The sequence below is a fragment of the Martes martes genome, assembly GCF_963455335.1.
Source record: "Martes martes genome assembly, chromosome: 8".
NCBI lineage: Eukaryota > Metazoa > Chordata > Mammalia > Carnivora > Mustelidae > Martes > Martes martes.
Window position 1 is genome coordinate 14,561,294 of NC_137895.1, and position 24,593 is coordinate 14,585,886.

A 24,593-nucleotide genomic window follows, 5' to 3' on the forward strand; every position below is an offset into this window, starting at 1 on the left:
ACTAAGGGGTCATCTGGGCTGAGACTTGAAGAAGTGGGTCATGGGAAGGCATTCGGGAAAATTGTTCCAAGCAGAGGGAATAACAAGTCTAGAGGCAGTGAGGCAGGGACACATTTGGCTTAGTGCAAAAGAGAGGTAAGAAGGACCCAGATCACACAAGGTCATGCTTTGTGACCTGGGCTGTACACAGCTGCCTGGGGGAGATTCTAAAGATACTGATGCCTTGGCCCACACCCCCAGAGATGCTAAGGAAATCAGTCTGAGGTTTGGTTTGAGCATGAGAAATTTTAAAAGAAGATGGTTGCAGTGGTCCAAAGAGGTATGATGGTGGCTTGGACCAGGTGGGTAGCCCTTCAGCCGTGGCTCCCTCTGTCCGGGATTTTAAATGGCTCAAGGCTGGTGTCTCTCCCACATAGACCACCTGCGGTTTACAGGAAGTACTCACATTCTTAGCCTGGAGAGACCAAAGTCTGGGGTGCTGAGCTGTAGTATCCTGGGAACGCATCAGCCCCAGCACACCAGCCCTCCCTTGCTGCTCAAACACCCATCAGTCTTGTCCCACTGATGCTCTTACCAGATGTAGCAAGAGGACTAGTGGCTGGCACAGCTTTTTCCAAAGAAATCATCACCTCAGAATCTCGAATCTCCAGCCAGCCAACCTTGTTATTTATATCAGTGTGGGTGAGTCTACCTGTTCTTGGCCACAGTGGTTTCTGTCACAACTTACTTTGGAAGGTGATACCTTTGTCTTCTTTCATCAGCTATCACCAAAACAGTGCACTTGTCACAGTTGTCCAAAGAAACAGAAGCAATAGGAAGTGTATAGAGCGAGCTAAAGAGATTTATTTTAAGGACTTGGTTCACATGATTATTGGGGGTCAGGCAAGTCCGAAATCTGCAGAGTAGGCTGGTAGGCTGAAGACACTGAATTTTGGTCTATTCAGGCCTTCAACTGACTAGGTGAGGCCCACTCAGATTATGGAGGGCAATCTGCTTAACTCAAAAGTCCAGTGATTTAAATGTAAATCTCAACCAAAACCCCTCACAGAAACATCCAGAACACTATTTGACCAAACACCTGAGCACCATGGTCCAGCCAATTTGACACATAAAATTAACCATCACAGACAAGAAGAGACTCATTTTATATCTTCTTACAATATAGTCATGGACTATTTCCAGAAGAGTACAAAGGAATCTTTTCACCAGGGGGCTTGGGGTTTAAAGTAAAAAACACACTTATTTTTTCCCAGATTTTATTTTTATATTTTTTACTTTTTTTTTTGCTGTGTGTGTATATATTCATTTCCCAAATAAAAAATAAACCATAACAAATAGATCAAAGTGATCACTGGATTGCATTTATTGGTCATCTGCAAAATCACCTGCTTAATCTTAATGAGATGACAGGAGGGGAGCCTGGGTAGCTCAGTCAGTTAAGCATCTGCCTTTGGTTCAGGTCGTGATGCCAGGGTCCTGGGATCAAGTCCCCTGTCGGGCTCCCTGCTCAGTGGGGAGTCTGCTTCTCCCTCTCCCTCTGCCCGCTGCTCCTCCTGCTTGTGCTCTCTCTCTCTCTCTCTCTCTGTCAAATGAATAAATAAAATCTTAAAAAGAAAAAAAGAGATGACACAAGCACGTGAGCTTACACTAAGGGGTATTATAATTAACATCAAACATCAGAAAGCATTGTTGGCATTTGTTACACATCAGTGTCCTCTATAAGAGGAGCCCAGGAGATGTCACATGGATTTTAATTCCAAGAATGGTTGTGTGGCGCCTGAGTGTCTCAGTTGGTTAAGTGTCTGACTCTTGATTTTAGCTCAAGTCGCGATCTCAGTGTCGTGAGATTGAGCCCCACATCAGGCTCCATGCCCATCAGGGAGTCTACTCAAGATTCTCTCTCTCTTCCTCTCCCTCTGCCCCTCTTCTTCATCATGCCCATGTTCTCTCTCTCTCTCTCTCTTTTTAAAAAAAAAGAAAGAATGAATGAATGATTGTAATTCTCTTAGGCACCTGGTTGCATTTCCTCTTAGGGAGACTGAATTGTGTTACTGCCCAAAGGTTCCTGCAATGAACACAACCAAATGGGGTCACACCCCTAATCAGATATTACCAAATGGGTTTTTAACCTCATTTGAAGAACAGTTTTACATTCTCACTCTTATTTGTCTTTCTCTTTTAGCCCTGCTTTTTTTTTAACACTTTATTATGGAAATTTTCAAATATACACAAGAGAAGAAAAGGACAGTAAAGTGTATCCCCAACTACCAATCACCCAACTTCAACCATTATTCACTGATGGTCAGTTTTGTTCTACATACTCCTCCACACTTCCTCTCAAAAGCCATTGGATACTTTTTCATTTTTTTAAGTTAAAATATTATTCTCATTTTATGAAATTCATCCTTCTAAAGTGTATAGTTCAGTAAATTTTAAGCATATTCGCAAGGTGAAGCCAACACCATTACATAGTTCCAAGACATGTTTATCATCCCACACCCAGCAGAAGTCATCCCCCATTCTCCGTTCACCTCAACTCCTGGCAACCCCTCATCTCCTTTCTGTCTCTAGGGATCACCAGATTATTTTAAAGCAAATCTCAGATATCACATAATTTCACCTATAAATATTTCAGTATGTATTTGCAATATATAAGGTCTCCTTTTCTTTCCTTTAACACAGACAAATACCAGTAGGATACAAAAAAATGAATAGTAAGTCTTTAATATCATCTAATACATATTCAGTGTTCCTTAGTCTCCTGTTAATTAGTTCGTTCTCTTCACACATGATATGGTTGGTATAACATGGGTCTCTTTTGATCTACAACAGTTCCTTTTCCTGTGGTTGGTTGGTTTGTCACTTATTTGTTAGAAGGGGGAAAGGTCATTTCCCTGTAGAATTTTCTACAGTCTGAATTTAGCTGATTACAGATGAATGGTGTTCTCTTACTGCCTGTACATCGTATAAACTGGTGGTTGAATATAGAGACTTGCTGTGACTCAGGTTCTGGGTTTTGGCAGTACTTTCCAGTTGGTAGTGGATGTTTTCCTTGCACATCTGTAGACATAGTCATGTCTGCCTGTCTTTTGGGATTTAAGACTGACCTGTGATGGGCACCTGGGTGGCTCAGTTGGTTAAGCGACTGCCTTCGGCTCAGGTCATGATCCCAAAGTCCCAGGATCGAGTCCCGCATCAGGTTCCCAGCTCCATGGGGAGTCTGCTTCTCCCTCTGACCTTCTCTTCTCTCATGCTCTCTCTCATTCTCTCTCTCAGATAAATAAGATCTTTAAAAAAAAAAAAAAAAAAGACTGACCTGTGAATTCAGGTACTGTCTGCCTGGTCCGCACATTTGGAAGTTCTCCATCAGCCTTTCCCAAAGGTCTTGCATTGATCACTGTTGCCTAGACCCATTATTGCATTAAGGAGGTAGTTGCAGAAGGATGATGTCCTCGTTCTCTTACTCCTTCTGCATTAATGAGCTGCAATTGATCTAAAAAGAACTCCTCATCAATTTGGGTGATTATACAGGAGGTAGGTATTGTAGCGACAGGATAATTATGTAAATAACTGTATAAAAAGTGTTTATTGGTGGTTCAGTGTCAACAAAGAATCACAACGATTATTTAATTAAAGAGAACCAGCTTTTACTGAGTATCTACTGGGTGCCAGACACCATGCTAAGTAGATACTTTGACATTCATTATAATTTCATTTAAAAATCATAATAATCTGGGGCGCCTGAGTGGCTCAGTCAGTTAAGCATCCAACTCTTGATTTTGGCTCAGGTCATGATCTCAGGGTGGTGAGACTGAGCCCCATGCTCAGAGACTGAGGCTCCATGCTCAGCAGACAGTCTGCTTGAGATTCTCTCTCTTCCTCCCCCTCTGCCCCTGCCCCCACTCACTTGTATGCATGCTCTCTGTCCCTCTAAAATACATACATACATACACACATATGTACATATAAAATCTTCTTTAAAGATCATAATAATCCTACAAGGCAGTTGTTATTTCATGTAACAGATAAGAAAACGAAAACTTAGAGAAGTGCCTTAAATCAGGTCAAACAGCTGGAATTAGGTATAGCACGGGGGCACCAATATCATGATTGACATAGAGCTGAGAGGGGTAGTTAACAGGTTAGATGACAGAGTCAATATTGGAAGGTGAAGGGACAGATGAAAACATGAGAGTTTTAATATTTACAGGGGGAAATGTAAAGTCCTGCTCTGGGACTGGACGCACTCAGGTCCACGCACGGAGAGACATGAATTATCAGGATCTTGTGTTTCCAAATGACCTGAAGATATTAGCTTCAAGCGAGCTCTATATGGATCTTAGAAAAACTACCATCGTATTAAGCCAAGTTAATAGGAGCAAGTAATGAATAGGCTCAAAGCTCCATTTGGATTAAAATTATAAATCTCTTTTTCCCTTTTGCATCCCCAGCCTCCAGCATAGTATCTGGAAAAACAGTCAGTAATTACCTGAATATAATGGACACTCAGTACATACCTGGCAACACTTAGCTATATTTATTCAATCATTAACCAAATCTGTTGGTTGCTTGTTGCTCCTTGAATGCTGTTTTCAGTGCTTGAAATCCCACAGCGGTCTTGCAGAGCCTCCATCCTAATAGAATGGTAAGGAAGAGAGATGACAAACAAATAAATAGATAATGGTGTGAAGTGGGATGGGGGGAGTGCCATGGAGAAAAATTAAGCAAGGTACAGTGGATAAGGAGTGCTGGGTGGGAGGAGTTGTGGCACAGCTATGGGTCAGGGAAGACTGCTCTGAGCAGAGACCTGAATGAAGTGAGGGTGCAGGCCACGCAGGCAACGAATGGCAAGAGCAAAGGCTCTGGGGCAGGGGTCTGACTGATGTACATCTGCCAGATGTATTGCATGTAGAGGGAGGTGACAGTCTTCTCCAGTCTCAGCTGGTGAAACCACATCTGGAGTTGGGTGTGATTCCGGACACCACATAGTTTAGGAGATTGTCAAATGAGAGCATTTCAAGGTAGTAGAGGGTCTGGAACCTGCTCGTGTTAGGGTGGGTTAAAGAAGAGAATGACTTAGGCGTACCTGGCTGACTCTCCTCAAGGGTGTGAAGAGTAGACACAAGGCTGAGGGCTGAGAATTCCCTTTTGTGATCAATAACTGGGACCATTCATTCATTCTGGGTGTAATGTGCAACAGAAGCTCCCCAAGGGGAAATTAACTTCCTTGCCCAGTAGTGAGCCCCCTGTTCTCAGAGGTGTTTAAGCAAATACAGACAATCTACCAAAGAAGAAGAGGACTCCCCCATCTCAGGCTGGAATAGGAGACCTCTGAGGTGAATCCCATCAAGGAGATTCAGAACTGTATCCTGACCCCTCTCTCCCACTTCTCTCCCTTTCTGCCCTCTCTGTCTCCATGCCCCCACCTGGCTCCCCCTCAGGACGAACCACACCCATGCACGCAAACACACAAGAGCAGGTAGAACAGTGTAGAGTACAGGGAGATAGGACAAACATGGCAGAAAAAGAGGGAAAGAAGAGACAGGGAAGGGAGAGGAGGTGAGAGGGAGGCAGAGACATGGGAGGGAGAATTCAGAGTCAGGGAGTCCATGGTGACCCCACTGCAGGTCCCCAGAGCAGCAAATGGGTAATCTTAAATCACAGTTCATTTAGGGCTTCCTGTTTTCAGCTTGTCTCTGTGAACATTTGGAGGGTTTTCCAGCTAGTAAATAAAGCAGAGTGCCAAGACTCTCTCTCCAGGCCAGCAGCCACTTCATCCTTGCAGCTGCCCGGCCTCAGTGCCCCCTGACCCCGGCCTATCCTTTTGCCTGAGGACCATGCCAGAGTCCCCTCCAGGACCCACCACACCCGGCCCCAGGCCCCCTGCCCACTTCCCCACAGTTTCTTATTTGATCGGGTTCTCACAATGGAAAGAAACCTCCAAGAGCGTAGAATCCAGTCCAAGCAGTTACAGAAAAATTCACCTTGTGAAAGACCAGTTTTTGGGAGACATATTTTCTTTGCCTTTTACCAAACTCCCATATTCTTCCTCCCATTTCCCTGCCCCCTCCCATGTTATGAGTGGATCTTTATCCAGTCTTCTTAAATTCAATCCAGCAAACACATTGGATGCATCTGTGCCAGACACCTGTGTTATGACTTGTGGGGGAGACTCATTGTCTATCCTTGAGAAGCTGACCATCTAATGGGAGAAAGACATCGGTGGAGCTATGCTTTATGGGGCCCAGAGATGCACAGTTTGAAGGCCCTCTGTAAGGAAAAGAACTTAAAATTGCCAGGGACATAAGCCAGGGCTTGTCCTGGGGTTTTAGAAGAGTCCGTATACAAGAAACCAGAATTATATCCTCACTCGCGGAGAGGGCAGGGTGAGCACCACAACCCCAAACCACCCAGAAAAGGTGCACAAGGAGATGTTGGGCTGACCACTAATTAGTTAACTAATTAATTCATTAAACCCCTATGTTTACACTGTCTCTCTTTGCTCTCTTTTGTTTTTCCTGTGAAGAGATGAATGCATGCGTGATGCATTCAACAAATATTTACTTAGGGCTCCTGTAATAACTGGGACAAAGTTCAGCTGTGTAATAAAAGACCTAAGGTGGCTTAAATAAGCCAGGACTTTCTCTCACACACAATGGTCTGGGTACAAGCAGCCCAGGGCTCTCATGGAACTTCCTTGGTTTTAAGGGCCCAGGCTCCTTCCATCTTGTTGATCACGCATACCTGGGGTGTTGCTCCTCAGCCACAATGTCAAAGATGGTCCACATTCCAACTAGCATGAAGAGCAAAAACCCTCCCCTTCCCTTTAATAGTAAGCCTGGAAGTTAAGACTCCATTTCTGCTCGCAGAAGCCGAAAACATGGTCACATGGTCACACACGGGGGCCCGGGAGATAGGGAAGTGTGATATGTATTTGGTGGGAGGTCGTGTGCCCCCAGATCAGGGTGCTTCATGACCATAGAAGAGAATGGACATTGTGGGCAGCTCAGAGTGTCCAAGACATCTGGCCATGTATGCTATGCTGTCTAGGAAGAAGTTCTGGTCCTTTCCAGAGCCACCCAGGGACAAAACTGAATTAGACAAACTGTCCTTGCAAGCTTCCCCCACACCACCACCCATTCTTTCATTGTGGTAACTCTAACTCTCTCCACAAGACCCCAAATGTTGGCTGAAGATGAAACGCTCTGATCATTAGAGGGGAAGTTGGAGGAAGGGGAGGCGATAAAGTGAAGAAGTTGGCAGGAAAAAAGAGAACCAGAAGAGAGCGGTGGTGTAGAAACCAAGTTTCAAAAAGCTCAGCAATTTCGGATGTCACAGAATGCCAAACAGGATGCCGAGCAAAAGAACGCTATCAGATTTGCCAGTGAGGAGGTGACAGGTGACCTTTGCCAAATCAGTTTTGGCGGAGTAGTGGGGAGCGACATTCGAAGATGGTGGGTTTGGGGATGGGTGGAAAATGAGGAGATAGAGAGAGAGCAGGGAGTACCTGGGGTACTGAAAAGCAGGAACAATTTGAGGAGAATGGAGGACCCATGATCATGTTGACCCAAAAGATAAAGGATCAACAGAGAGCAAAAGACAAAAAATACAAGGCTGAAATATAGTTTGAACGGTTTAACGAAAACCAAATAACAGTGACTTAAACAAGATCAAAGTCCATTTCTTTCTCGTTTAAGAGTCTGAACATGCACAGTCAAGAGTAGACTGGGGACTCCATGGTGTTGGGAATCCAGGTTCCATTGACTTTACTCAGCCATCCTCAGCATGTGGCTTCCATCCTGTGGTCTGAGATCCCAGCCAAGGAAGAGGGAAAAGAGACTGACTGGGAAGATTCCCTTTGCGGTAAAGGCACCACCCTGAGGTTGCTCATAGCGCATCCACTCCTGTGTTCACTGACCAGATTCCAAGACTTGGCTGTGTCTATCGAGGAGGGATGATGGAACAGAGCCATCTTTAGCTGAGAGACTAGAGGCCCAGATAAAACTTAAGGGTCCTATTCCTGAAGGAGGAGGGGGCAGTGAGCAGTCAGTCTTAGAAGACCTAGAACTTTGTTCTAGGGCAGGTTCAGCCATGAGTGGGAGGAGGCACACCACCATCTAGAAGAAGGAGCGGGAAAGCTGGTGAGCTTGGAAAGGGATGGCAAATCAGGAACTCTTGCTTGGTCATTTTTATTTGTTCCGCAAAGTGGGACTCAGCATCATCGCTGAGAGGCTGGGACTCTGAGAGAGCCAAGAAGAGATAAGGTGTGCTAAGCCTCACTCCCCATCACCATTTCCCATGTGTTAGGGTGGAACAGCAGGCGTGCACTTGTCAGATACCCTGAAGATAGTTTGGAGAACAGCTGTGCTCTTGGAGTCCTGAGCTTCCTTCCCAGCTCTGTGCTTAGCTGCCCTATGGCCTTGGGCAAGGCAAGAAATAAGTTTCTGCATTAGTTAAATGACCATAATAATGCCCACACTGCCCACCTCACAATCCTGTTTTGCATCCCATGAGAGAGCTGTGAAGCTTCTTTGGAAGTTGTCAGGTTGGGCGTGCGCAACTTCCTACAGGGATGGAGTGGTCAGGGCACTGGTGAGGCTCCGAGAGAGACAGGAGAGGATGAGGAGGGACTGTAAGGACCGGACAGCCTCCCACACAAGCTCCTCGGCACTGGCCAACCCCCGCTCCCAGGGGATCTGGGCTCTGCCCACCTCTTGTCCAGCAACAGACTCCTCTGCTATCCAGGTGAGGGTAAAGGGGAGGGGGCAGCATTCCCAGTGGGCCACAGCTGCTGGCAGTCAACTTTTCTGTCCTGAGGTCATGGTCACAGAACTTTGGCCTCATCCCCTGCATTTGGCCTTCAAACTTCTTCTGGGACCTCTCCTTGACCCCAGAGCACCACTTCATGTTCTTGGCCTCATCCCAGTAAACAGTGTGAGTTTCTCACCCAGGCCTTGGGTTGAGCATAACCAGCCTTGTCCATTGCATATGCATAGGTGCACATGCACACACACACTGCTTGCACACATAAGCACCACATACAACACACCACATATATAACATATAACACACCTATGCCACACACATGGACTCCCCATCACACACATGTCCCCCCACAAACTGCACATACATACAACCCACATCCACATACCCAACACATACACACCACACACACATTTATATATACTCCTTTTTTTCCAACTGTTTCTTACCCCATGTCACATTCAACCTACCTTACAACCCACCATAAAAATGCTTGTGGGATTTTTTTTTTTAATTCAGTTAGCTAACATATAGTACATCATTAGTTTTTGATGTAGTGTTCAATGATTCATTAGTTGTGTATAACACCCAGGGCACGAGGGATTTTTCTAAAACACAAATTAGGCTACTTCTTGTTTAAACTCTTCCACTTCCTCCAGTGGTTTTCCAGAGCCCACAGGCTAAAATTCTAGTCCCTTTCCAAAGCAATTGAGGTCCCCCAAGTCTGTTCCCTGACAACCCACCTCAGCCATCCATCATCCTCCAGCCCCACCAGCCAGTCTGAACCACTTGTGTGTTCCCCATCCCTGTGTGGCTCCTCTGCCCTCTGCTTTGCCAGTCCCCTCCACCCTCCATAGAAACGCCCTGGCTGAAAATTATACTTATTCTTCCAACCCCAGTTCAGAGCTCACCTGTTCTGTAAAGATGCTCTTGACAACACCAATGGAATGTTCCCTTCCTCATCTACCAGTGTGTAGTGGAATAACTTGTTTCTTATGTCTGTCTCTCCTGCTAGGCAGGTGACTTTCCCAAAGTCACTAAACACGCAAAACACTGGGTCCTGGCATTGGGTGGGTGCTCCATGAATGCTGGCAGGCTGGCACTCACCCCCTGATCCTCCCAAACAGATCAAAGTAGAAAACCAGCATGACTACCAGGACATCACCAGCATGGTGGCTATGGCCAAAACCTACGCCACCACTGAGGCCTTCATTGACTCCAAGTACGACATCCGCATCCAGAAAATCGGATCCAACTACAAAGCTTACATGTGAGTCCTTGGGCAGGCGCTGGGTTGCTGGGAGGGACGGAGGAGGACAGAGGAGGAACAGAGATTAGAGATGCTGGTCCAGCCTTGTCTCCTCCACCGCAGGATAGAGACCCTTCAGCACCTCATTATTCTCCCTTTATGTCCACTTACTGCCCTTCTTTTCTGGTCAGTATAGCTAAGTCCTGACGCTTTCTCAACCTTATCATGGGGTAGAAATCTGTCTACACAAAGAGAGCTGCTTCTCCCAGAAGAAGAAAGCTACTTGGCATGTTTGAGGGGGACTTCAAGTATCTATGAGATGTATATCATAAGAGACCAGACTGAAAGAGAAACTTGGGGACAAGTCAAGGAGGGCCTTGAATTCCTTGCTGAGGGTTTTGGGTTCTATTCCATTTTCTTCTGAGCAGAGCAGTGGTATGATCTGACCTGCATTTATAAGAAGCTGGCTCTGGGGCCATGGGCTGCAGAAGGGTTTCCCTGGAACTAGTAAGACCAATCAGGAGATGACATCAGATTTCTCCGGCTGCAAGCAACAGAAACCACACCTGACTACTTTGATGGAGTTTGGAAAGGGAATTTATTAGAAAGCCATGAATGATCAGAAACCCTAAAAACAAACAAAACCACTCAACTGTCAATTTCAGAAGTATTACGATCCAAGGCAGCTGCAGGAATCTGCGTGGCCTGAGCAACAGACAATTTTCGTGGCACCCCCATTGGAAAGTGAATCTGCCTGAGTCATTTTCAGTGCTTAACTCAAGGTTGTGATTCCTTGGAAACAGTGCTGATTAATCCAACTTGGATCACAGGCTTACCGGTTAGAGAAGGGCAGAAGACCCGTATGGAGAGTCCCACCAAGATGATACACAATCTGGGCAGGGTTAGTCCCCAGTGGGAGTAGAGGTGCTGTGACAAAGGGAAGGGGAATGAATGCCAGAAAAGCCAACACACATTCAGCCCAGAGGTGGTTCTGGCAGAGGATGACTCATGCTCAAGCTGCTGCGGTCGTGAGAATGAGACTTCTTTAAAAGGTGGGAGGTCTTATCTGCTCCAAGGCCTCTCTGTGTCTCATTTTGGAATGTTATTGTTGGTTCTCCTTGAAATGACAAGACCTCAGAGAGCTAATCAGTGCCCAGTTGCCAAGCCTTCCTGGAGCCCTGGCCGTGTGCACAGCTCCCCATCCGAGGTCTGCCAGGGCAGGCTGGGGACCTTTGGAAATCTCTCTGCAGGCTTTTGCACTCTGGAGCTTTCGCTCTAGGTCAGGGTCAGCAAACCACCACCCACCAGCTAAAATCCAGCTCCCACCTGTTTCTGTAAATAAAGTTGTATTGACCACAGCCAGACACATCCATTCGTGCATTACCTCAGGTTGCTTCTGCACTACCTGGATTGCCTAGAGGCCTCAGCAGATTTTTTCCATAAAGGGCCAGATGGCCCTTTTAGGCTTAGTGGGTCCCACAGTCTTCACTGCAGCTACTCCACTCTGCCATTGCCTGGGGAGCCGGAGAAGAGGCAGACCCTTTCCTTCAAGTTGAAAGGCGGACTTTCTTTAGACTTACCTCTATGGAAAGATTCCCAGGAAAGGGACAGAGCCAGTTCTCAAGGAAGACTTCTGCCCTGTTTTGCCAATTACTCACTGCCACCCATGAGCCAGGCCAGACCTGTCACCGCTCTCAGATGCCCTCGGGGTGATAAGGTCGGCTCTTCCCTGCCCCCTCTGGGTTGGGGAACATTCCAGTGCAGCAGTCCAGTGCATTCCTGAGATCTCCACCATCCGTCATGATATCATTTCCCTCCTCTCCTCATTGTTCACGTTTCCACTTGACATTGACGACACCTTGTCCCAGTTTCTCTTCTTGAAGATTAGCTCATTGCTGCATTCTTTATGCGGAGCCTTTGTGCCCTGGCAGCTCCAGCTTGTCATTAGTTATGGCTTTTCCTGGACCCTGGGTTGGCCCCTGTCCGAGGGAGGGGGGTTCATGTCAGACCTCAGTGTAGAGCATCCTCTCTGCCCATTCAAACTCCTTTCTGGCCCACTTCCTGCCCTGCACTCAGGCCACTGTGCTGTTGCTACTGGGGGGTCATTGTGACTCAGGCCTCAGCAGACGGAGCTCGGAAATTCATGGGTGTACCTTAACCCGTGCGTGCACACATATCTGTAATTATTTCTATATATTTCCAGCTCTATCTAGAGCTTAAGAGCATTCATATTGATGTCTCCGACTTTCCTCTAGTACCACATGATTCATTTCAGCCTTCCCAGATTGCTTGTCTATAACTTCCCACTCTAACAGGGAAAATCCTGGCTCCTACCAGCCGCCATCCGTTTACTTCAGTTCAGTCCCAGCCCAAGTGCAGAACCACGAATGTGGAGCCCCGTGGGAAAGAGCTTTACCCACTCCAGGGAAGTGCTCAAGTACAGCTCCCCTCCACTCTCATCCAAGATTACTTGGGTCCGCACCTTACCACCCACCCCCACCCTCTTCAGCAAGGAGGTCGACATCATGCATTTGCAATATAGGTCAACTCTTCTGGCACAGTCTACATACTGTCCTACATTCCAGCAGCTGCATCACATTTCAGCCAAGTGAGTCTTCTCCCCCAGCCTGTGATGGGCTCTGCCATAGAGAGTCATGGTTAAGAGCATGGAGTTTCTCAGATACAGATTGGTGGTTTCTGCCACTCCGTAGCAATGGTAATAATGGTAATATCTGTCTCATCAGGTTCTATGAGCCTGAATGTGCCAGTGTTCATGGAAACCTTAGACCCATGTCTCAGAGAGAGAATGCGCCCATCGAATAGCAACTCTCACTATTACTGTTTTCTTGGCAGGAGAGCAATCTGGCTTGTGTTCCTGATGCTTCTGGTATTGTGATGCCTTCTTTTCTTGTCTCCACTGACTGATAAATAATGGTAGTGCCCATTGGACTAAGACATTTGTAGGACTATTTCTTTTAGTCTACATAATATATAAGGATGGAGATCATTCCCATTTTACCAATGGAAAAAATAAGGACTCAAAGATGGCGTCCATAGTTATACAGCCAGAAAATGCTGGAACGATTTTCTGGGGTTGTGTTGATTGACTCTGGTTTCTCCTTTGCTTTCCCCAACCTCTTCACTACTCAGGTATGCTGCTAACCTTACCGTGCCTCTACTCTGGTCCACACTTCCATGTAGTGAGCTTAGGATGGGGTTACTAAGACACACCTAGTACTCTGGACACAGAATGGCCCAGTGAGTGTTTGCTGAGTTGAATTGAGTTGAGCTGGGCTGAACTGGAAGGACATAGTGCTTATCAATGTCATTGCACGCCTTGGCAATTCTAGCCCCTGTTGACCATCAGCAATTCTCAGCATCTGTTGTCTTCAGATATACCTTCTTTTCTGTTTTAGAAGGATATATTTGTGTGGCAATTCCTCCTCCCACTTTACCCTTTAATCTCAACCACATGCCTTCCCTTGGCCATGAAACGAAAAGCTTTACCTCCACCACTCTGCTTACACTCATTCAGTCTTTGCTGAGTCCAAGTACACCACCGGAGATCATTTGTCTTGATTTTCCCCCAGTATACACAGCCCCCTACCCAGGAGTTATTTCCTGGCTACCTTCTATATACTAGGTCCCTCTCGACACTGGGGGGACAAGGGATGAGTCAGACATGTTGCCTGCCCTTGGAGAAGACTGGACACTAAAGCGGTCATTCCAAGTGAGATTAGCAAGACTAAACATTGGTTTAGGGGCATCTACTCTTGTTGGGGGAATGGGCTGTTGGGAAGTCACATCTCATATGAAATGCGAGGGATGGATAGGCAAAGATGGAGACAAAGGCTGGATCTTGACCTAGGAAAAAGCCCTGGCATTGGAGCACTGCAAAGGAGGTTGGTGTTGCTGGAGCAGAAAAGACATAGGAACAGAGGGAGTGTTGAGGCCAGAAGGCCTTCCTGCCTTTCACCATGAAAAAGTGATCTCTTCTCTCCATGGATCATTTTTCCTACATTTTGGAGTCCTCAAGAAATTCCAGAATCACTAATGGCTCTACTGCCCTAGGTCTCCTTTTCAAAAACAAGAGACCAAGGTTTGGAGGATTTCATCTGATGGCATAGACATTTTTTAAATTTAATCTTCAGAGGCACCTGCACCTGGATGTTTATAGCAGCAATGTCCACAATAACCAAATTGTGGAAGGAGCCAAGATGTCCACTGACAGATGAATGGATAAGGAAGATGTGGTATATGTATACAATGGAATACTATTCAGCCATCAGAAAGGATGAATACCTACCATTTACATCAACATGGATGGGACTGGAGGGTATTATGCTGAGCAAAATAAGTCAATCAGAGAAAGACAATATCATATGGTTTCACTCATATGTGGAATGTAAGAAACAGCACAGGGGACCACAGGGAAAGGGAGGGAAAACAGAATGGAAAGAAATCAGAGAGGGAAACAAACCATGAGACTCTTAACTCTAGGAAACAAACTGAGGGCTGCTGGAAAGGAGGTGGGTGGGGGGATGGGTAACTGCTTGACAAGCATTAAGGAGGGCACATGATGTGATGAGAACTGGGTATTATATGCAACTGATGAATCATTGAACTCTACATCTGAAACTAATGATGTACTATATGTTGGATAATTGAATTTAAATGAAAAAAAAATGAAAAAATAATATCTTTGGACTTCAAAGGTGGCCTAGAAAAAGATACATAAGATCCAACAAGTCAATACAACAATCAGCCTAAAGGAAAATAAAAACAGGCAAATAAAGCTGGGGGCAAGATGTGTTCCTAACAATACATGCCAGAATGTGAGCCAGATATTTGAATTGGAGCCTCCTAACAGCCAAAGCAAAGAAGAAAAGCAGAGCAGTGACAGAGGTCCTAATGCCCTTGGTGTTAATTTTTCTGATACAGGAGAACCTCCATCTCTGGAAACTGGAAGGCCAACACAGGCTCTGCCATGCTGGAGCAGGTGGCCATGACAGAGAGGTAAGAGACAGAGGAGGTGTAATAGGGCACAGCAGCAGCCCCAGCAGGAGGTGGGGGAGGGATACAAGAGGCCCATAAGGAATGCCACCTCACTCTTTGGCCAGGGCCTCACCACCCACAGAGCACTTTCCTAGACACAGCAACCATTTATTGCACCACCCCTGCAGTGTAGATGGTATTATAATCCCACCTTACAGGTGGCAGAAGCAAGTTCAGAGAGGGAAAGTGACTTGTCCAGGGTCACAGAGCTGAGCAATGACAGAGCTGAGAGTAGATCCCTGATGTCTTAACTCCAGGTCCAGGGGTCTTTCCAGCCCTGCACAGCTACTGAGAGAGAGCAGGGAGTCCTCCCCAGTCCCCTCTGTGCTCTGACAGGTACACAAAAGCATCCTTATTAGGGCACCAGGGCCCCTGGAATGTCCATTCCTCTCTCAGATTTCTTTTTTCAGCTCAGTGTCAGGAGGAAGAGGTTATTTCCACTGAATCATGAATGTAGTATGTGCACTTTGTCTGAAGGTCCCTTAGGTCTTTCTGTCTTTAAGCACTGCTGGGAACTCTCTTCACCTGAAGGAGGACCAGTCACCTGCTTCCGGGGCCACAGCGCACACACGTTCTTTCCTGCAGGCCCCATGACCTCTCCATGCAGGCATGCAATGAGAGTGGATAGAATGTGGGCTTTGGGGTCAGAAAGATCTGTTGAGTGAACATTTGTTGAGTGCCTACTGCATGCCATGTTGTGCCATGTACCAGAGGGGTCAAGATGAAAAGATCCAGCCCTTCCCTTCAGAGATTCAGTGTCCACTGCAGGCGTCAGAACACAAATCTCAATGGTCAGAGACAAGAGTGGAGTTGGTTGGCTTGTAGCAATGAAAATGCCAGAGGTACAGCTCTAGGTAAGAGTTTAGGGCTCATCCGCACACTCCTGAGTTCAGCTTTCTTCTGCGTCGGCTTCATTCCCATCACCGTGTTCATCTGGTGGCTCACAGTGGCTCAGGTTTCCATCCTGACGCTGTCAAGGCCAGCAGGACAAAATTCTTTCCCAGCCATCTCAACCAAAGCCTGGAAGTGAGCCTTCTTTACGGATTGGCCGGCTCTGGGTCACATGACCATCCCTGAGCCAATCACTACGGCCTGGAAGTGGCCCCTGCGCGGTTGCCCGGTCCCACATCACGTCTCCACCCCTGGAGACTGCTGTGGGACCATGTGGCGGCCATGACCAAGGGAGACCGGGAGGGCTATGATGCCAGGCGATATCAATGTCATGCAGACTAAAACTACAGAGGTCCACTCCGGGCTCCTCGGCCAACGTAGCAGACGGGGTGTGGTATGTGGGGGTGGCAGTGGGCTGTGGGTGCTTGCAGAGGGCACACAGAAAAGGGGTACCCAATGCAGACTAGGGAGAGGTGAGGTCAGGGAAGGCTTCCTGAAGGAGGCGGTGCCGCAGTCCCCTTGTAAAGAATGAGTAGGAGTTGGGAGGCTTTCCTTCATTTCCTTGTCCGTCATTTGTTGAGCATGAGCTGGGAGCCAGATGTTGAGGGAAGCCCTAGGGAAACGGTGGCAAACGAGACAGACATGTTGTCTCCCTTCCTGGAACTGATGGCTCAGGTGCTCAAAGAAGCTGAAGGTGAGTGAAGGCAAGTGGTCCTGTCCCTTCCAGGCCAGGTTACCTGGGGCAAGTTAACTAACCTCTATGAACGGCCGCAGCTGTTAATTGGAGGTGATCAGCCAGAGTGCCTGATCCGGAAAGGAAGGTTCAGGAGCTCACCTGGTAGAGGTAGCGGTCATCGCAGGGAGGGGCTGCCTTTCCTTCCCGTCAACCCCCAGGGGCAGCTGAAGCCCTCACTCTGGGGGCCCACCTATGCTCTCTGGTCTCAGGGAGGGGTGTGCTCATGACCTGAATCATCTGGTTGGAGGCAGTCATTTCCTTCCCCCACTGAGCATCCACAGGACATCATGGTCCTTTTCCCCATGGTGTTTCCAGAATGTGAGCCCAGCCTTCTGCGATGCCTGATGAACTGTTCACAAATGGCCCCAACAGACCACCATATCCCCAGCTCTGCCCAGTTCCCGGCCATGTGGGCCTGCAAGAGCCTACCTCAAGCCCGGGTCCACTTGGGCCTAGGACTCACTTTCCCTTCTGTAGATCATGGACAGTACTCCCAAAGCCTGGGTCAGAGCTCCCCAATCCCACCTCCATGGGGGAAATTTCTGGGGGCCCATCAACAGGCCCTGGCTCCTCTCTCCACCTGGCCTGTTTGCCGAGCAGCCTGACTCCTCAGCAAAACCAGCAATGCGGCTTGTTCGGTGCTCGTCCCACTCAGCTGGAGGGGAGCGTGGACCCATGGTCTCCAGTCTCTCCCACACTGCCCCACCCATAAAGCTCCTTCCTTGGCCCAGGGAAGGGGGGGCTGTGCCCCATGGGGTGCAACTGGTAGGTATTCTGGAAGTTAATTGTTGGAAAACAGCCTCTAGAAACCAGTTTTCTCTGGGTCTTGGTCTAGACTTCCATCTTCCATTGAGAAGAAACCTGATTTAAGAAGGTGTCTCAGGGCACAGGTCTCCCTAAACTGAAGGTGCCTCACCGGTCAGCCACTACAGCCAAGTCAAGAGAGCCTGGGGGCTGTTAGAGCTCTGAGGACCAAAGGTCATTCTCAACTGTGGCCGCCGTGAGAATCCAATGAGAAGCTTTCAAAGCATGGAGAGAGTGTTCTAACATAGGGCAGGGCCCCCAGAGCTGAATGTTTACTCTGTGTGTGTTTGCTCGACTCTCCTGGTGATGCTGATGCACAATGAGAATCATACCTAGGCCTTCCTATTTGTCAGATAAGGAAACTGAGGCTTCAAGAAGACGACGCTTACCCAAAATTATTGAGGAAATGACTAGCAAGACTCCAGGTCACTGGTCTGCCCTGCTGAGACAACAGGCTGCATTGTGTCCCGACTGAGAGAGAAAGCGTGGCTTGCTTGGATTGTGGAATCAGACAGAATCTAGGTTTGGAAGCCAGCGTGTGGCTGACTAAGCTCTCTAAGCCTCAGTGTCCTCATCAGAAAGATGGGTCCAACCTTCCTGACAGAGTTGTGGTGGGGGTTAGAGAATGGTCAGCCTGCACAGACGGCCCGGTACCTATCAGGAGCTGAAAAGGTGTGAGTTTTCATCCTTCCTTTTCCTTCTGTAATCTGACATGCTCCTTGCTACAGCTGAATGAAAGAACTGAGCGAAGAGCCCGGAGATCTGTGTAATCCTGGCTCTGTGACCATCCTGCTGTGTGACCTGGCCAAGCCGCTCTGCCTCTCTGGCCTTCGGTGGGACTTGGCCATGAGGATGAGAGAGTTGGTTCTAAGAACCCTCCGGCCATGATCTCTCATTCCAGGCTTTGTGGCTCAGAGACACAAATAGATCTCAGAGCAGGCATTCCCCATGTGACCCTGGAGAGTGAGGAGAGAAGCAAGAATATTGACACAAAGTCCCCTGTGACTTCCAAATCCAGCCACCACAAGGGAAGCCAAGTGTAGGCCCGGGAAGACTTCTCCAGATACAACCATCCCCTTGTTGCAGGGTCAGAGTCCAGCATTGAGATCTTTCCCTGCAAAACAAACTGACCTTGCAGCCCTCGAGTGGCTGGAAAGGGAACAAAAGCACTGGGTCCAGAGGGCCAGGCCCCGGCCGGGAGAGCAGCCTGCCAGGCTCCCCTGCCTGCCCGCCCCAGGCTCAGGGCAGAATGCACCCTTTGTCCCCTGCCGGCTCTCATGGAGCATGGTCGCTGGGGCTCGGAGGGCGGCCTGGGAGGGATTTCTGAGCCCTTCAAGCAGCTTTCCCAAGGGAAAAGGACCGAGGGAGTGGCCGGGTGTCCAGGATGGCTCGGGGTGGGGACAAGCTCCCCACTGCTACTGAGCCAGCCGCGTCCGGAGGGGACAGGGTCTGGGTCTTGAGACCTCTCCGACCTCTCATTCCTTCTCCCCCTCATCCTTCCTCTTTCTCTCTTGCTTCCTGGCTCCCTTTCTAGTCCCTCTCCTTTCTCTCTCTCTCTCTCTCTCTGTCCATCTGTGTCTCCGCTTTGTTTGCACGCCATCCTGTCCCTCCCGCTGCCTCTCCGTCTCCCTTCTGTCTTTCTTGCTGCATCTCGGTCTCTTGTTGTTTCGTCCATCTCGGAACGCACGCGCACGTCACTCTCTGTCCTGTGGCCTGTTTATCCACGTATCCGTGTCTCTGTATCTGTCTCTACCTGTCTCTCTCCCTCTGCCCCCCTCTTCCTGCTCCCTCCCCCGATGTTCACTGTCTGTCTATCCATCCTGCAGGTACAGGCTGTGGGTGGACAGCTGCTCAGAAATGTTTGGCGGCCTGGACATCTGCGCCGTCAAGGCCGTCCACAGCAAGGACGGCAGAGATTACATCATTGAGGTGAGGGCAGGCATGCCAGAGGGACAGAATCCACGTGCGGTCCCCAGCGTGGTCTGCTCTGTCCTTAGCCCTGAGGGTCTGGGCACATGCAGCTGACTTGCAGCGGCTTCTCACCCACTGGCTTCACATATCTCCCCACCCCCACTCTCGGCCACATCTCAAGCCTCTGAGCTCCAGACATGAAGTTTGACGACCCCTGGGCCTAAGGGTAGGGGGAGCGCATCAGGCCACGAGGCAGCAAGACTGTGGGCCATCGGGCCTCTGAAATTTCCTGTGTCCAAGTGTGTAAACAGGGCACGTTTCCCTACCCACGCAGAAATTCCGTCCTCTGTCCCTTCAGCACACTTGTGCTTAGGGGCTCCCCAGGGCTAGGCATGGGTGTGGCTCTGGGGACAGAGCTGTGACCCAGACAGGCATGGGGTGTGCAGGCTGGTGAGGAAGGAAGATGAGGAACAAATCATGGAGGGCACCGAACACAGGAGACAGAGCACTGCTGGGGTGTGGATGGAAGGAAAGACAAAGAGAAATAGAATTGTAAGAGAGAATCTCTCCACACCCATCTTGCAGCCCATGCCACACCCAGGCCCACAGCCGCCTGCCGTCCTCCAGGAGGGTCACCTACCCATATACCTCTAATCCCACACTCTCCTTCCCCCGCTGACTTCCTGTCTGTGCTTCCCCCAGACCATCCCACAGTCCCGCTGTCTCCTCTAGGACTCCCCTTGTCCTTTCCTGGTCCTACAGTCTCCCTCTCCCCCCACAGCTCCCCTCTGTGCTTCTCCCAATCCCACCATCCCCCTCTCTCCTCCAGGACTGCCCCCCCACCATCCTTCCCCATCCCACCATCCTCCTCTGCACCCCAAACTCTCTCCCCTGCTCTGCCCCACCCCCCCAGCACACACACACATACAGCTCTGGCTCTTCACTGCTTTTCCCTGAAAATGCCCCTCTGGCCTCAGAGTTCTCCCGTCTCTCCCCAGCTGCACATCTCTGAGGCCACACCCCTATGGCCCCTTGCAGGGGTCCCCTTTCCGTGGCCTTCTCAAACCGCAGCGGATGGGTGGTGCTGACACAAGGCCAGGACACGTGAGGGAGAGCCCTGCGGCCTCCCCCCCCCCCCCCCCGCTTGTGGGCGGCTAATGGCAAGCACATGGCTGGGCGACCACAGGAGCCAGCCCGTCCTGCAGGCCCGCGTGCCTGCACCGCTCCTTGGGACCCACAGCACGGCAGAGCCAGGTGATTCCATGGGCAGGAGGCCTGATGCTTTCTGCCAGCCACACCAGGAAGGGATCGGCACCCTCCCCGGGCAAGGGCCACCGTTGGATGGACACAGTCCCTCTGCCCTCCCCTGAGAGGCCAGAAAACTCCCAGGATGAGTTGTCCTATATTTGCAGGTTCTGTCCTGCGCTGGAAAACAGCTCTCCTCTCAAGTCTGGGAACCACTTCGCCTCTGGCAGCCACCATAGCTGAACCCCCCTCAGGAACCCCTTCTGGGAGGTGGTATCGGAGGGGCCAGGAGCACTGCTGGCATGCATGCTTGCTTCTGGAGCAAGCCCTGGGAGTTTTGGACCGGGTTGGACCAAGGGCCCTCTGCCTGAGGCGTTGCATCTCCTGAGACCCCTCGTGGCCCTCCTGCATTGGCATCTCCTCACGGGGACCAGCAGACACGAGCTCAGCTGTGGCACACACGGAGTTATCCGTCCTTCGCTAATGAGCCCCTGCACGGGGCGCCAGGCTCCAAGCCAGGTGATGGGGATCCAGCAGCGGCCGTGGCAGCAGGGACCCTTCCATCTAGAGCTTCCATCCAGAGAGGGGACAGCAATCCTGGAGGAAGGGCTCCTTGAATCCCCTTCCCCTCCCTCCCATGAGTTTAGCATTCTCTCTGCCCTGAGAGCTCCTGCCTATTTGAGTTTTCTCAACATTTGTTCTGAGGAAACAAAGGACTGTACTCGTGGGCCCAGACGCCCTGCCTCCAGACATTCAGAGGGTCAGGGATGAAAGACCTCTTACATTTTTTTTTTAAGCAAAATTAGTGGGTTTGGACTTTAAAAAACAAGTAAACAACTTCTCAAAATGTTCCAGGGGGAAAAAAAAAAGATGACTTTTCAAATTGTTTTTTCTCTCAGAAACATTGCAGAGTTGTTCCCCTTGCTTTTGGGTTTACAGTGGGGTTAAGGGAGATGGGGAGCTTGCTACCAGGAAGATAAAAGGTATTTTTTCCCAGTCAGGTAAAAAAGACAGAAGAGATCCAAAAATACTGTTTTCTTCAGCCACCTCTGCGGTGAGAACATAAAAATTGTATGACATGTTTTGTGAAAATCCTCACAGTAGAATACTCAGGGGAAAGACCCTTGACCTTGTCCTCCATGGCCTGTCCAGGGAACGATGTTGCTCACTGGAAGAATGTTTCCTTGGGGAGACCAGAGTATCCACTTCCTTTGGCTTTGTCCACCATGGGTATTCCAAAATGCTCTGACCTCAGGTTCGTTGTGGTGGCTGTTTTCTACTGCAGGGAGTGTAGGAAACAGAAACCAGAACAGAAAACGATGGGTAGGGTCAGGGGGAGGAAGGACAGGCCTGTGTCCGTCCAAACAGATTCCACAGTTATAACTCAGTTCAGCCCACATGGACCAAGAGGCTCGCCGTGTGCTGGGCACTGAAAGGTCTCAGGACTCAGGCCCAACCCTCAAGGAGCTCAACTGAGGACAGTTCTCAGGACTGTGCTAGAATCGACATTCACATCCTTGAGCTGGCTTCTCAGCCTCCCAACCACATGGCTGCTTTAGACACACAGCCCCCTAAATGCCCCCAAGCTCCTCAGTTTACTTGAGGAAAACATGGGCCCCCAGAGGAAATGACCTGCCCAAGATCACACAGCAAGTCTGGAGCAGAACACAGGCTTGGATTTCAGGTTCCCGTTCCTGGTTTTCGCCACAGAGGGCTGTTTCAGTGCTCAGGGAGAAACAGAAGGACCGAGGCTTGCTAGTAATGTATGCTGGAACTTACTACTTGTTGACACTCAGGTTCCTCATCATTATGATGAAGATGGTAACAGTACCTGCCTCTAAGAGCTATTCTGAGATTGGTCCAAGATCATCCACACTCAGTCTTGGAACAGTGCCTGGCACGTAATGAGTGCTCAATAAAACACAGCACGCACTGGTATCCTGATCACTATGAGCAGGACTTAGTGCAGGGACCTCCCATCTCTCCCTCGTGGGAACTATTGAGGACCTGTCTGTTGGTCCTGACCCAGGGCCCATCCCTGCTCTCAGGGACTCACAGTCCAGTTGGAGAGACACAGGTAAATAGGAGATATCAGCACTGTGGGTTAGCTCTCCGATGGGACAACCGACGTGAGGACCTCGGGAGTGTAGGTAAGCAGCTGGTTAGAAGTTGCTCAGATAGAGAAGAAGGGCTTAGCTGCATATTCCGGGAAGGATGAAAAGGAATTCAGTGAAGAGTGAGCAGAGAGAATGGGCATAGGTAATAAGGACCTGGTCAGAAGAGAGAACCTGGTGAGTCCAGAGCTTGGGAAAAGGGGAAACAGGGCTGTGCATTTGATGGCCGTGGGGTGGACGAACAGGCCCGGATTCCCACAGTGGAGGAGGGAAGAGAATGCCTGCCTCGGCCTCACTGCCCTTCCAGAACTTCCACAGCTGCCTGTGCCTGGGAAGATCACCCATGGTTGGCCTGTGTGACTTTGGCCAAGTCCCTTCCCATCCCTAGGCCTCAGTTTCCCCATCTGCAAAAAGAGTGGAATGAGCAAATGTAATATGTCAGGACCCCTTCCAACATAAGCACTTTGTCTCCTTGAGAAGCAGGCCATTCCCTGCGGAATGTGTTTCTCTCCAGGCACATGGTCTGCCAGAGCCCCTGAGAACAGGCCTTTCCTCATCCCTCTTCTCTCCAAACACAGGGTCAACTCTGGCCCAGGTCATTTTTTGGTCATAAGTGAGCCCCCACCTTCACTGCTTCCGGCTTTGTGGAAAGCTTTGACCTTGGGCCAACGTTTAGGAGGCGGGCCCCCAGCCTGGGCAGGAGCCAAGGTGGGAAAGGAGGGGGCAGAGACTGGCTCCCCAAAGAAAAGAACAGAAAAGGTCAGCAAAGGCTCCCTGGCCCTTGGTCACATTTCTGTAGCCCAACAAATGTAGGCTGAATTGAACTGAATCCAGAGAGCTGATTCCACGGAACTGCGGGGATCTGGGTGTCTCCGTGGGAACCATTCCCAGCTGGAGGCGCTGGGCGAGGTGTTTGCCGGGAGAACGTCACCATCTAGTGGTCGCTTCTGTCCCGAGCCCTGAGCCAGCCCTCCAGGGACACGCACTGCCCTCTGGGCTGCCCGGCTACCCTGGCATGGGGTTCCCTCAGGCCTCCTTTCTCTCCCACAGGTGATGGACAGCTCAATGCCCTTGATTGGAGAGCACGTGGAAGAGGACAGACAGCTGATGGCTGACCTCGTTATCTCCAAAATGAGCCAACTCCTGATACCGGGTGGCACAGTGCCCTCGCCCCTGAGGCCTTGGGTAAGGCTCTCAGGAGCACAGGAGATTTTGTACCTGTGAGAAATGCTGGGCTGTCTGGGACTGGGGAGTCCCTGGATCCAAAGGAGATAGTTCTAGAATGGAACCAGCCTGGGGAGAAAGGAGTGGGGTGTGGATGGAGGCTGGGCATGCGATCTCGGACCCCCAGCACCCGCAGGGGAGTTTCAGAGCCTCTGAGACCTTCCTCCTTCCACCGTCACAGGTAGAGAAACCTTATCTTGACTGCACTTGCAGGCAGAGATTATTAATGTAAGAAGTCGGTTGTCCCTTCTGTGCCCTCCATCCAGGGCCTGAGCAGGGAGCGGCGGGTGCGTGTGGGTGTATGTGTTGTGTGCATGCATGCGTGGGACTGTGTGCACACATGCCCTTTGTGTGTTCCCAGGACAACAGTCAATAGAGATTACTGTGTCTTCTGTCTCTCCATCCCCCAACCTCAACAAGCTCCCACACAGCTCCCTTCCATGGTCCTCACCACTGATTACCAGATCGTTCTCCAAAGAATTTGCTAGCTCTCAGCTTTCTGGAAAAGCAAGTCTCAAAACCTGCTCCCCCCTGCCCCCGACAAAAACAGATCTCTCATGATAGCTGTCGAATGGTGGTTATACTTGAGGGGGTTGTTGGC

The 24,593-nt window shown here is 49.6% G+C and overlaps 1 protein-coding gene across 1 annotated transcript in view; it reads left to right on the forward strand.

Annotated features, from left to right (window-relative positions):
* Positions 1 to 24,593, forward strand: part of SYN3 (synapsin III) — a gene marked incomplete at both ends in the record, with an annotated part of 414,093 nt that overhangs the window by 380,651 nt on the left and 8,849 nt on the right. The window contains 4 exons of the mRNA XM_080812195.1: positions 9,891 to 10,033; positions 14,954 to 15,028; positions 19,325 to 19,427; positions 23,819 to 23,953. Coding sequence (XP_080668321.1) covers positions 9,891 to 10,033; positions 14,954 to 15,028; positions 19,325 to 19,427; positions 23,819 to 23,953 — 456 coding nt within the window. The remainder of the gene's footprint in view (positions 1 to 9,890; positions 10,034 to 14,953; positions 15,029 to 19,324; positions 19,428 to 23,818; positions 23,954 to 24,593) is intronic.